The 13,741-nt window shown below is 33.6% G+C and overlaps 1 protein-coding gene across 1 annotated transcript in view; it reads left to right on the top strand.

Annotated features, from left to right (window-relative positions):
* CALCR (calcitonin receptor) overlaps nt 1-13,741 on the top strand; it is a 125,931-nt gene that overhangs the window by 81,010 nt on the left and 31,180 nt on the right. Inside the window, exons 4-7 of the mRNA XM_037507967.2 lie at nt 418-574; nt 2,297-2,407; nt 4,664-4,776; nt 7,495-7,586. Of these exons, the coding sequence (XP_037363864.1) occupies nt 418-574; nt 2,297-2,407; nt 4,664-4,776; nt 7,495-7,586 (473 nt within the window). The remainder of the gene's footprint in view (nt 1-417; nt 575-2,296; nt 2,408-4,663; nt 4,777-7,494; nt 7,587-13,741) is intronic.

Here is a 13,741-nt window from a genome sequence, read left to right as displayed (position 1 = left end):
AAATAAGGCAAAGTTAATTAATATTACTATTTGGGGGGGGGATCAGGTTATTTGTTTTGCTTAGTTCTGTACACTAATAAAAAAATTTCTGAAAATTATTCGATAAAGAAGTACATGAATGTGTGTGGGTGCTATACATTTTCAATAGTAAAGGACTGAATGTAAATATGAAATTTGTAGTTAGAATTTGTAGATGAACTATAAATACACTCAGGTTATAGAATAAAAAATATTCTGCAGGGAGACCATAAGTAACTGTTGCTTATAGAAGGAAAAATAAAATTTTTCATACTTTTATAAGCATAATCTGTGTAATGTTTTAAATGTATTGTAGGTATAAATGTATAAAAATATAATGAAATTATGTGTACATAATCAGTTACTCTCTATATGTAACCAATTTTTCTTTTAATACAGCACCCAACCCCCGTTCTTCCTTCCGATTCAAACACCACCTTTTCTCCAACAATTGAGCCTGAGCCATTCCTGTACGTCCTAGGACGAAAGAAGATGATGGATGCACAGTTCCAATGCTATGATCGAATGGCAAAGTTACCCCCCTACCAAGGAGAAGGTAAAAAGAGGATCTGTGTAAACACGCATTTCAAACATCATTAAAGGCTTATTTTCTTCCAGGGGCAAATATGTTGACTGATTTTAATTTAATATACTACAGTATATTATATTTAATATTTAATATACTACTGTGTTTAGTATTTAATATACCACAGTTTTAGCAATGGTTTTCATACTACGGTATGTTCGTGTATTTCATATGGCAAATGGGCTTAGTTTTTGCCTTTTAAGTTCATCAGAAAAGTTTCTGGCTAACATCTGCTTTGATCACATTATTACTACAATAATTCCATATTCACACCTGGCAAGCAGGAATAATACAGGGTTAAATAAAAAGAGAAATTGGAAAATTCTAGGAAGGAAGTTGGAAAATGGTGGGCAGAGTTTGTCTAAGAAGAACCTGTCAAAACCCCATCTGGTTTGGATTAATTAGGCAGTATCTTTCCCTTAACTGTCAATTGGTTGACAACTCATGATATTCCTTTCTCCTTTCTACCCCTAGTTCACAGAGAAAATAGAAAAAGATATCACTTAAAGACTGTTTCTCCTCTCGCCTCTAGAATATTCTGTCTGCCCAGTTGTTTTCAGGACCTAACAAATTCTGTTAATTTAAAGGCCCCAGAAGAAAACAAAAGGGAGGATATGATGGCCACCCATTGTTATACATCCATTTAAATTGTCTTTCCTGTCCTCTATAACATTTTGAAAGATCCACCAAGATCTTGTACATCCTTGTATATTATAAGACAACAGTGCTTGGTGGAAGGAAAACATTGGTTTGCCTTCAAGTAGTTAAAAGTTATAATAGTCATTCCTATTTGTAACATTTTCCTTTAAACACAAGTCAGTTGAAAGATAGATGTATGTTATTCTTCTACCTTCAGTAATTTCAGTATTTTTAACAAATTTGAAAAGGCATTAAATGCAACTCTGCCCCTAGAAGAAACTATTTCTCTGAAACAAATGAGACAATAGAAACATGAAATTGTTATTTTCAGAAAGGACTTGCATCTTAATTATCTTGAGAGGTTGAACTTTTGTGCTATGATAATTATTTAAAGCTTTTTTATTTTTTGAGAACTGCCTTCAAGCTTGAGATTCATTCTTGTGAATATCATTTTTAGTGTTTTATATTAGATTTGATTTTTGAAATCAGTGAGAAACCACTTGAAGCCAATATTGACCACATAATGTGATTAAACTGAGCATTATTTAGCCAGTGACAAGTGTTATTCTAATGGAATAAGGCTGCTTTATATGTAGTCCACGAGCTAGCTGAAAATACACCTCCAAATGAACAATTATTACATCATCCTTGAAGTAAGACTGAGCCCTACCCAAGCAACACCTTGAAAGGTTAATGGTTAGTAAAATACATATATTCCAATGTCAAATAATTATATAATTCAAGATAAGCCTTTCATCCAATGATGATTTTACAGATATATAAAAGAGTACTCTTGTAGCAATTCTGAAGATATATTTTAAAGGAAGGATTTTGGAGGAAAGATTCTATAGAGATGACATGTATGTCTTTTGAGGAGTAAATGGAGAAAGCACTAAAATGCAAATTGCATTACTAGGTGGTATTTTACTGCTGTTGCTTCTTCTAATATTTCCACATCCAAGTGAAGAACCCCCAAATTACTGTCTGTAGAATGTTTAATCCTGCTGAGGATACTGAGTTCTGACAATTGCAATATAAATTTCTAATGGCCAGGTCCATACTGCAATCGTTCCTGGGATGGATGGACTTGCTGGGATGACACACCGGCTGGAGTGTTGTCCTATCAGTACTGCCCCGATTATTTTCCAGATTTTGATCCAACAGGTAGAGTATTTATTTTCATTTTCTATCTTGCCATGATGCTTTGATATTCTGAAAAGAATATCAAATATAAATATGCTTATCTAATTATACACATTTTGAGATCTCTGAAACATTTCCTAAATTAAAATATTATCCATTTATATAAATACTGTAAGCTGTCCATATTTTTAAGTCATATTACTAGTCAGTGGTGCACATTGGTCTTAAATTCCATTAAATTTTAAATTAAAATGAGATTTGTATAATAGAATATTATAACAAATTTAAAATAAAGTATTAATAATATTTTAACAACAAATTAAATAAACTAGATTTCTATAACCAGTTTTATTTGACATGTTTTTAAATTTTCAGTTAACATTTATTTGGTGACTTATGAAAATATTTAATCAAGAAATAGCAGAAATGGGGCTGACATAACATGAATGATGAAAATATTGTACAACCTTGGAGTTTATATAAAACTGTCATGTGTAAGGAAAAATAAATCACAAGGTAGTAACTCTAGACACCCACCAGTTTTCTGTTTTAATAAAAGATACCAAGTTTACTATAGTTATAAAAAGTGACATAGCAATACTTTTCTATGAATATCACTTTTTCAAAATATTTTATGATGTATTATCTCATTTATACTCACATAATCTTTGACACAAAACCATAAGTGAACCCAAGTCTCCCAAGCTCTTACCTAACCCTCTGTAAGTAAGCAAAACAGTCTTTAAAAAAGCATTTGACAAATAGTGTATCTAAATCTCCTTACAAATGTCTACAAACTGAGTTCCTTTTAGAACTTTCAAGGAAGGACATGTTTTCTTTGGACCCGTAGGACATCATACTCCATGTGGCTAAAAGTTAGGCTGGGATAGGCCTCCCTGGTGTGGCAAGGGGTTAAGCACCACACTATGAGGCAATCCGCAGCCTCTGCAGCACGAGTTCAATCCCTGGGCGACCAGGGAGCAACCCACATGGCAAGGCAGACGTCCCTTGTCTCATCCGCTGCTCCCCTCAGCAATGTGTTTCAGTCAGTCTGCCTGTTCTGTTCCCCACTCTATCTCTGGTGAATCCTCTCACCTCCCGCATCTCTGGCCTGTACCCCAGCTCTTGTATGCATAAATAAATAAATCTTTAAAAAAAAATAAGTTAGGCTGGGATTATTCTGCTTAGTCAGGATAAAAGTCCAGAACATCAAGTAGAATGAAAAATTAGGGGGCTGAAGTTACCTATCTTAATATTTTCGCATGCAAATAGACTGGAGACTTAGAACCCAAAATGCTCAATGCTCTATGGTGGAAATAAGTGCAGAGGAATGAATGGGAAAGAAGTATGTGTGAAGTTGTTTAACAGCCTCAATCCAGAGACTAGACGGCGGGTGTGGGAGTAGGGTGGGGTAGGTGCTAGTTGTAGTAGGTGATTCTCAACATGACTTAGGAACTGAGGAACTTTTAGAAATCCTCATGCCTGGTGCTACCCTTGGCATTCCGATTTAATGAATTTGAAGCACACCTTGGACTTTAGGATATTTTTTAAGTTCTGTTGTGACTAAAAGTGCAGCTCAGATGATACTGATCAACAATGAAATCCCCACAAGAAAATGACTAGAATGAGGGACCTCAACCCAGTGCACTAAGGAAATGCCAGTAGGAGGCAGAGCACAGCAGTAGATGAAACTAAAGTAGGGGATGGAGGAATGTGGATCTCAGGGGGATAAAAGGGTGCAGCTTCCTAGCTCTAAGAGATACAGGTATCAGGACCAGAAAAGATGTTTTAAAAAACCAGATAGAAACAAATCTGAGATTAAACAAATCTGATATTAAACAAATCTGAGATTAAAATAATGGAAAAGGAGTGTTTTTTTTTTTTTTTTTTAAGATTTATTTATACAAGCACTGGGTACAGTCAGAAGCACGGGAGGGTGAGAGAATTCACCAGAGCCAGAGTGGGGAACAGAACAGGCAGACTAATGAAATTGGGCACGGCAGGAGAGGTCTGCGCGCCATGTGGGACCCTCACCTGGCAGCCGGGGATCGAACCGGCACTGCAGAGGCTGCGGGCAGCTTCGCAGCCCAGCGCTCAACCGCTGCGACACCAGGGGAGGCGCAAAAAGGAGTGTTTTAAATATAACTGTAAAGACTTAGGTGGCCCAGATGTTGAAACGAAGCAGGTTCAGTTACAGGGGGTCTGTGGACACACCATCTAAGTCCCCGCTAAGGGGTAAGATTAATAAAGTTAGTAACTACTGTGTTTCGTTAACAGAAAGGGTTACTAGATACTGTGATGAAAAAGGGTTTTGGTATAAACATCCTGAAGACAATGAAACCTGGTCCAACTATACCATGTGCAACGCTTTCACTCCGGAGAAACTACAGGTAGGTTCTGTTTCAACTTTCAGTATTGAGTGAGAATGTATACATAGAAATGAATACAGAACTATAAAATGCCTGCTATGAAGAAGCCAATCTATTTCATAGAAGGAAATTAGATACTGACCTTTAAGTCCTATGGCTCCTATGAAGATACATTGGAGAAAACATTTCACTTCTTGATTGGTACTCAGTATCAGTGAGAGTTCCATAAGCAAATGGAATCACACTATTTTTGACAAGGGGAACAGTGTCCATGGGACAGACAATGGGATTCTATGATGCCCGATATCAGGCAACATTTCCAGGGACTTTAATCTCTCACCTCCTGCAAGAGTTTCAAAAGTACAGATTTTCCACAAGTCAAAAGCTAACAGTTGTCCTGCCTCCACCACCCATGATGTTCATCACAGTTTTACTATCAGACCTTGGAGGGACCTTTAGAAAGTTCTCATCAGTTCATTGAATCAGCTTTAGGTGTGGTTGTTTAGATTATTTTCAGTGAAATCCATTCTGATTTGTTGGTATATGGGCCTTATGGGCTGTTAAATATTTTTATTATCATCTCTGCTTAGAAACTTTTAAACCTATGTGGGAGGGAATGAAACAGCTACCTATCCTATCCTTCAGTATATCAGAAATCTATGAAGATTACTAAGTCTACAACCTCTCCCCACAGAACTGGGAAAAAAGTTGATCATTCTTAGCCACACAGGGCCCCTCTGAGCAACCTGGTGGCTCTAGTGGAAATGTACTGTTTCCTTCAAGGATAGACTTGTGTGCAAAACAGTTACTACGTTGGAAAGTAAAACACATTATTACTTTTGCTTCTTGTAGAGAAACTTTAGGGATATAGAAATTTTTCCTTTTGTTAAAAATAAAACAAACAACAGCAACAAGACAAACAAGGATAGATAGTATAAGAGACCAGGGACTAAGGACACCTCATCACAGTCACAGGCTGAGGGCATCAAAGCCCTGCACCTCTCTGTAAATTGCTTAGTCACCCCTGAGATTCAGACTCCTGTCTACATCCTAATGGAGAGCTATTTACTTAATAAGGTCTGATTGAAATGACATGTCACTGAGTGAGGAATTTCCTGAATGAGTGCTGATTATCATTTTACAAGGAAATAATTGTAACTCCGTTAACTGAATTGTTATAAATAGTGCAGGTCCAAAAATTATTTCTGAATGCTCCCATGTTTGACCTGCTCACACATCGTGGCCACATGTGAAAGGGAAATAAACAATTTAAGCAATAAATGCTCCCCTCTAGGTACCTAATATAATGATTGATATTCATTGCACAAATATTCTAACATAAATACAAAAAATGTGCAGAAACCAAGGTAGAATTTATTAAAACACACATGCACACACACATTCACTCACACACACCTCTCAGTCTTACAAATGATACAAGAATGGCAACTAAATTATGAGCTAGCTGTTGGCTTAATCTTACACATTTAGAAGTCTCTAATTCCAAAGAATATATATTTTTTAAAAGAATATACTGGAGACACTGAAAAAGAATTAAGTTACATGAAATTTTCTTAGAAATAAATTATGCAGAGATAAAAATAAAATGCTTGAAGGTGATAGGGGAATGGATATATATCCAAATTAAAAACATAGTTTAAATGGCAAGGGATTCTATATGGTAAACTATTTAAAAGGAAGAACTTAACAAAAACAACACTCATAGTTTTGTCTAGTATTGAATTTAGAAAAATAATTAGAAAATTAATTCCTAGGAAAAAAAAAAGAACTGAGTGTTTGTTTTCTCATAAAGATTTCTAAATACCTCCTAAGGAGTTCTTTCATCTAATCGCCATTTGGAAATGTATTGCTTAATTCTCAATAATATGAAGGTTTTTTTAAAAAAAAACCTTTTTACTAATAATAGACAATTGTTGCCATTTAAGATTTCTTTAAGATTACATTTTTGAAATGTGTTGAGATTTGCTTTACTGGCTATAAAATATCAGATTAGATAAACATTCTTGTACATGCCCAAAGATGAGTATCTTGTAGTTGTTGGATACAGTGCTTATTACATGTTAATTAGTAAAATTTCATAATTATACTGTAGGTTGTTTTTCTTGTCTGTGTTTTCTATAAATTACTAGGAGTTGTCACTTTTTGTTTTATCATTTATGTGCTTTGACCTTTATGTTATTAGGTGCATAGAAATTTAGAATTGTTTTATTTTCCTGACTTAACATCTGAATCTGTCTGTTACACCTATTTTCTTTTAGTTACTTTCCTTTCACATCCAATATTTTTGTGTCCCTGTATTTAATGGTGTTTCTTATAAGCAGTAGATACTTGTTTCAGAAATCATCTAGTCCAACCAAAGTACATGATAGATGAGGACTACTGAGGTCGAAATAGGTGAACTAACTGACTGATTTATGAAGGTTCCACAAAGGTCTAGTGACAATACTCAGAGTAGAGCCCAGCCCTGATAAATCCAGTCTTCTTCCTACCTGGCCACACTTATTCTAGTGTAACTGCTAACCTTGTCATATTTAATATGTTAATACAGCTTGTTATTTTTTTGTATAATTCAGTTCTATGAAATGTGTTATAATGTTAAGTTTTAAAAAAGTAGTTTTTTTTACTTATAATATTTAAGAGTAGAAAGTATTTTCCTTCCTCTACAATCACTTATTCACCTACTTTTATTTGTAACTGGTTCTGTTGTTGCTGTTCCAGGATGCATACAATCTGTACTACTTGGCTATCGTGGGTCATTCTATGTCGATTTTCACCTTAGTGATTTCGCTGGGGATTTTCGTCTTTTTCAAGTAAGTACACTTAGAGCATCTGCTTTTTATTTTCTTCTTTAAGACACTGAAATAAATGGTGACTTCTTCAAGAGTGTGTGAGGGGGATCTTCTGCAAATCACAAGAGTTATGTATCTTAAGGAATCATGAAATAGAAAGAAAAATGAAATTAATTCAAGTATGTTTTTGCACCCTATCTTTGAAGAAAATAGGATAAATTCCTTTACTTTCCAAAGGCAATATGACTCTTTCCCAAAATGAAACAATCCTGTGAGACTAGAAGTATACTGTATTAACATGCAGAGTTTACTTTTACTGTGGCTATGATTCCATGAAATACAGAGGAAAGTATCTACATTCTTTTACCCCCCACTATAAAATTAGAAGATATTATAATCACAAATTCAAATGCATCTTGCCTAATTGCGAGCTATATCACAGTTAGGGTCTCATGAGACGTGATAGTGTTTAGCCAGAAAAGAAAGATAAATTCTCAAGGAAAATCTCTGAAAGATGGCCTGTTGTCAAATGTCAATGTTTTGCCCTTGCACATCTGCATTTTGTTAAATTGTGTTAACATAGTTATCTTTAGAAACACCATTAGGAATAGAATTATAGGGAGGGTTTCTGTTCTGAGTCTGTAACTATATATTTGCTTGCATTATCTATGGCCAACTAATTTAGTTGAGAGATTAATTTCACAATGGTGGAGAATTTAAAATGTTGAATCTATACTTTAATGAATGACTTCAGGACATATGTGAGATCATAAAAAGTTACATTTGGTCCTAAAAACACATCCTACATTTCGTGTATTTCTTTAATCAAAGGCAGGAGTCTCTATATTCTCTACATTCTAACTCCACTCTACCATGATAACTCCTGTGTCTGATTCCTTTTTTAGAGGCAGTGGTCTTATATAAATGATGAAGCAAAGTGCCTTCCTAGGTCCAAACTACTAGTAATTCTCCACACTTAAACAATGTGATATTCAATTAAGCATGCAGTGATTCATATATAGAGTAATAAAATCTTAATTTCATTTTTGTTAAAATGCTAACATGATATTACTAAAGAAAATTAAGACAAGGGGATAATCATCTTTAAACACATCATTAACACAGCCACCATTATTATTTTTCTCTTGATGGTTTTTTAATCTTTCATATTGATTTAATTTTTGATATCTTATATCTTAATAATATATAATATGTCTTTCTCTTATACAATCAAGATTCTTATATTGATCAAGCAGTATAACCAACTAGCAAATTTTGGTAATTGAGTAGCAGAGAATAACAAAAATAAACTGAGAATGAACACCATCCAAATAGGGTTAACATGAGAAAGACTGATAAACGAGACAAGACGTGAGGGATTAATTACTAGAATTAAAATAGAAGAGTGTTTTCAATTATAGCAATCAGAATACAGCCAAGTAAACACACAGCATGATTAATCTTGGAATGTTTGTTCATTTGTCAACTGCATTTTGCCACAGTAAATACATCACGTGATTCTCATGCAACTTTTATTTCAAAGTCTTTCACTAAGTCTACTTTAAATTTTTTTAATATAACCATGAGAAAGTTGAAAGAAAAAAGTTCCCAACTTGTCATTATGAAACTAATAAGTGTGTTCAGGATTTTAAAGATAGAAAAATGTCAAAAGGACATTTCCTTGCTCTTAATTTCTCCAATCACTTTGTTAAGAGATTAGGTATGAAAGTCAAATCAGCAAAGAAAATAAAACTGTCCTTTCAACAGTCATGCCTACCAGGAAGCCACTAAAGATGGTTGCTTAAAAGTGTAGCACGTAGGAAAGTAAAATATTTCTCCATTTCACTGTCCCAAAACAGTTAATCTGGTCTAGTCAGTGAAAGTGTGTGCAACGGATTGTCTAGGGAACACATGATTTTGTCTTACTGTCTGTCAATTCCAATGACCTACTACATAGCAACTTAGACCTTGGGGTAAAAAAGGTTTTATGGGGTGTGGCAATGCAAATCTGAGGAGTCATAAACCTATTCTTCTGTAGTACTATAATATAAACTAATGATACCTCAAATAAGTAAAAATATTTTTTAAAAAGAAAAGTCTTATTGCTTTATAATGGAAAAACATACACTGAAATAGCTGATTCTCCAGAGCACAAATAAGAGATGGATAGAATATAGAATATTTGACAATAAATATTCGAATCCACAAATGTCTGATTTTCATACTTATTATTAATCTTATCTTAAACCTGCCCAAACTAAAAATATCAAGTCTATCTGTTTTCATAAGATCAAATTATGTTTCTGATTTTTGATATGTTTTATTTTGCATTTGGATTTCAGAAATATGAAAGTCATTGTGAAAATAAAGCATTAATTCTGATGTATCACTGGAATTTATCTTTCAATTAGCAACATTAACCCCAGAAACTTTTCCACTCAACATCACCATTAAGGTCTTTACTGCTTTTTACAATAGAAGGTTTTAGAAATGATTTATGCACTTAAGTAGCATAATCTGTGTGAAACCTGAGCAAAAAACAGTCATCACTCCTTTGTAAATTCTATATTCCCAGAATTATTTTGCAAAATCCAAATAATCAGTTTTATAAAACCTTCATGAAACCAAAATTGTAAGTTACACACATCTCCACTTCTGAGACCTTCATTCATACTCATCCCATTGAAATCTCATTGTCAGCCTCTAAAATGTGCCTTGTAGGGTTTTTTAAAGGAGTAACCTTGCAAGTGTCCTCCTTAAATCAGTAGGCTAAGAAGGTCTGCAGAGGAATTTAAATTTTCTGAAGGTACTGGAAGCTGAGGAACTGCTGATGGTTTGCTTAAAATCCTGGGATATTACTCAGAATAAGATCATTAAGCCATGCCTCTAATCTTAATGTGATCTTATTCTGAGCATTCAGGGGAAGGTAAATGGCAGATCAGTGTAACCCTGAGACAAATAAGAATCATGCTCCCCATACTACTGAAAATGAATGTAAAATGTATATAAAGTCTTTGTTATTGTAAAAGAAGAAAATTGAACTTCTATGCCCTCTTCAAGACAGAGGAAAAAAATTTCAAGATAGAGAAAAAAAATTTCAGTACTTTAAATTATAGCAAAGGCAATACTAAAGATCTTAACTGTACAAAAGTGACAGAGTTAAAATAATGTTCGGGAAGACTGATTTATAGGTTATTTCTGGTTTACCAATTTAAGACTAAAGACAGACTCTTCAAGATGAAATTTGGTTTAGGACTTTTGCAGGAAAAATTGTTAGGACTGATAATATGGAGAGAGATTAAATAAATACATCAAATTAGTTCAGTAAGATTCTTCATTACTAGATGCCAATAGTAAATGTCAACAAGAGTTAAGATGAAGGTGCCCTTAGCAAAGACTGGCTTGAGAAAGTCACATAAGTGGATTTATTTGTGTCTGTTTTCTGAGCATTTTAAGTAAGTTTGTAATAAAGTCACTTACCCCATCAGTTTCTCTTACAATTTATCAATTCACATTTCTGTGGGATAATCCTAAATGTTGAAACATCTCCTTGTTTTTGCTCAAGAGAATGCAGTAACAGAACATTCATCAACATTCATTTTGATGTCTTATTCACATACCTCACTGATTGTTATATATTTTAAGTATTAATTACACTTGCCTGAAAATTAAGGGGTATGTTTTGGAAGGTGGGGTGGGTCTTCATTGTGTTACATTGTCTACATTATAGTACATTGACCACAAAAAAAAGAGGCTTTCCAGTAAGACCTCCAAAAGAAACATTAATTTTTATACAATTCACTTGATCTTTCCTATTATTCACTGTCATATCTACATAGTGAGTGGATAGATAACTCTTTTTCTTGTACAGTATCCACTTTTACACATCCCTGGCAGTTCTCCTATTCTCCAGAGAAATCATTAAATCAATGCCACCAAAAATAGCCTCCTTTCTCCCATCCCACTCTTGATACAACAGGACACCAAAGATAATTGCTTGTCAGATCTTGGCAGACTGTTGACTCAGAACAGTGGTAATAGGAACAGGAGCAAGAATTATGATGGAAAGAAAGTTCCTTAAAATAAAGATTTTGTGCTAAATCTGAAGATATAAAGTCCCCTGTCCAATAGGAAAAATGTATACTGTATATACTACTATATTGTGTTTAGAATTTTTTCCATTCCACATTTTTTCATTCCATGTTACCTCTCTTCCTTTGTGAATAAGGCCTAAACATAAAAAGAAAGTAAGAATTACTCTAAAATATAGGACTTTGTACCAGTCCCACATTTTTCTGAATACAGACTTTCTCATGGATTAGCAAATTCATAATAACTTTTTCTTGTTTCATCATCTGCTACTTTTCTTGTTTGCTTTCAATGTGACTATAATTACACTGTCTTATAAACAGTAAAGATTACTCTTCCTTATCTAAGGACAGCAAACTGATTTATACAATCTGGAAAACTCAAGGCAAATATTAAATGTCTTTTCATACTATGATGAGTTCCCCAAAGTACATACATACATACATAGGATACAAATAATTTGAAACAAAACCTCTAATGTGAAAGATTTATGCCAGGTAAACTAAAATCATGAAAACTGCATTTAGCTTTAGTCTTCAAATATGATATCTTGAGATTCATACTCAGGTAAATCATTATCTCCTCCTTACACTGGAGTGACATTTTGGTTGGACCAAGAAGTAAATTATGTTATCTTATATTCCCACTATTGGAGAATCTGAAGTACTTATTGCTCCCAACCACTCAGAGTGTGAGATATTCTGTACATTAATATACCTTTTAAAATCAAGTGAAATAAAATATAGCTAACATCGGATTGTTTTATTTCTATTTTAGACATTTCAGATCTGATGGGAAAATGTCAGGTTCTCTCATTTTATTTAAGCAATAGGATATTTGTGTTGAGAATAATGAAACACATAAATCACTTATGTTAAGTTCAGTTAATCCTTTTTATCATCCTATGCTTCTTCCTCAGAACAGTTATCATAATAAGAGTAAATAAACAATTATATAAAGTCCTTGAAGGAAGAAGTTGTCTGTTTTGTTCATCCATGTATCCCTAGCATTTACCAGAAGGTCTGAATCATAGTGAGTAAACAGCAATAGGTGTAGGAATATTGAATGAATTTTAATAAATTCAAAGTATCTTTAACTCACTTCAAAAGCTGAGTGTAAATGTCATCAAGTGAGTGTAATAAAATTTTTAGAACTCAATAAGCAGAAATTATATTGAAACCCTCAAGAAACAGAAACTCATATTATTTATTAATCATATTCTTCCTTTGGAGTCTGGCAGTTTAGCTTGAAACCATAATTTTCTCATTATATGCATAATACAAACCTGTATATAGATTTAAGCTAGGGTTGAACAATAAGATAATGTCCAATATTAGTTAGTTAATATGTAACTTAAGAATTTGGCAAATACTCAATACCACACTAAGCATAAGATATGAAATGATCGAGCATTTAATGTAATTCTATAATATTCGGGATAACTGTTTAGTGGTCACAGCTCAAAGAAGAAATTTGTTCTATATAAAGACTTTGTGTAAATACATGCGACACACCTTTTGTAGGTATGCAAAATAAATTCCTTTAACACTTCCATTCTGACAAGAGGAAAGGAGAAAATAATAGTCAATGCATAAATATATATCACAAGGTAAGTTTTAAGAAGAAAAATAAACCAAGGAGGTATAGGAAATATATTTTGTTCCAGGTGGTTCTGGTTTATACAGGTTTATACAGTAACCAGTCCTTTAAGCTAATGTAGTTCATCAGCAGATTGTTGAACTCTACCCGATCAAAAGAAAATCAGGCATGAGAATAGCAATGCTGTATAATGCATTCATCCACATTCCTTATTTCTGTTAATGTCACCTATCATGTTAAGCCAGGTTGAATCCAGTAATGAGACCACAGATATTTGCCTCCCAGTGAGAAGAATTATAAAATGCTATTGTGACTGTATGAAAATTGCAGGTCATAGCTATAATAATGCTAAATGCAGCAGTTGCAATGCTGTGGAAGAGTTTATGCAATATAAATGGGTATGGTGTTTCACATAATTTTTTTTCTTCTTAAAGCTTTAAATTTGCAATCTAAGTTTATAATATTATTGTAAAACCAATTAGGCTCCA

The sequence above is a fragment of the Talpa occidentalis genome, unplaced genomic scaffold, assembly GCF_014898055.3.
Source record: "Talpa occidentalis isolate TD23 unplaced genomic scaffold, MPIMG_talOcc4v2.1, whole genome shotgun sequence".
Classification (NCBI taxonomy): Eukaryota; Metazoa; Chordata; class Mammalia; order Eulipotyphla; family Talpidae; genus Talpa; species Talpa occidentalis.
This window is presented reverse-complemented; position numbering and strand designations above follow the sequence as displayed.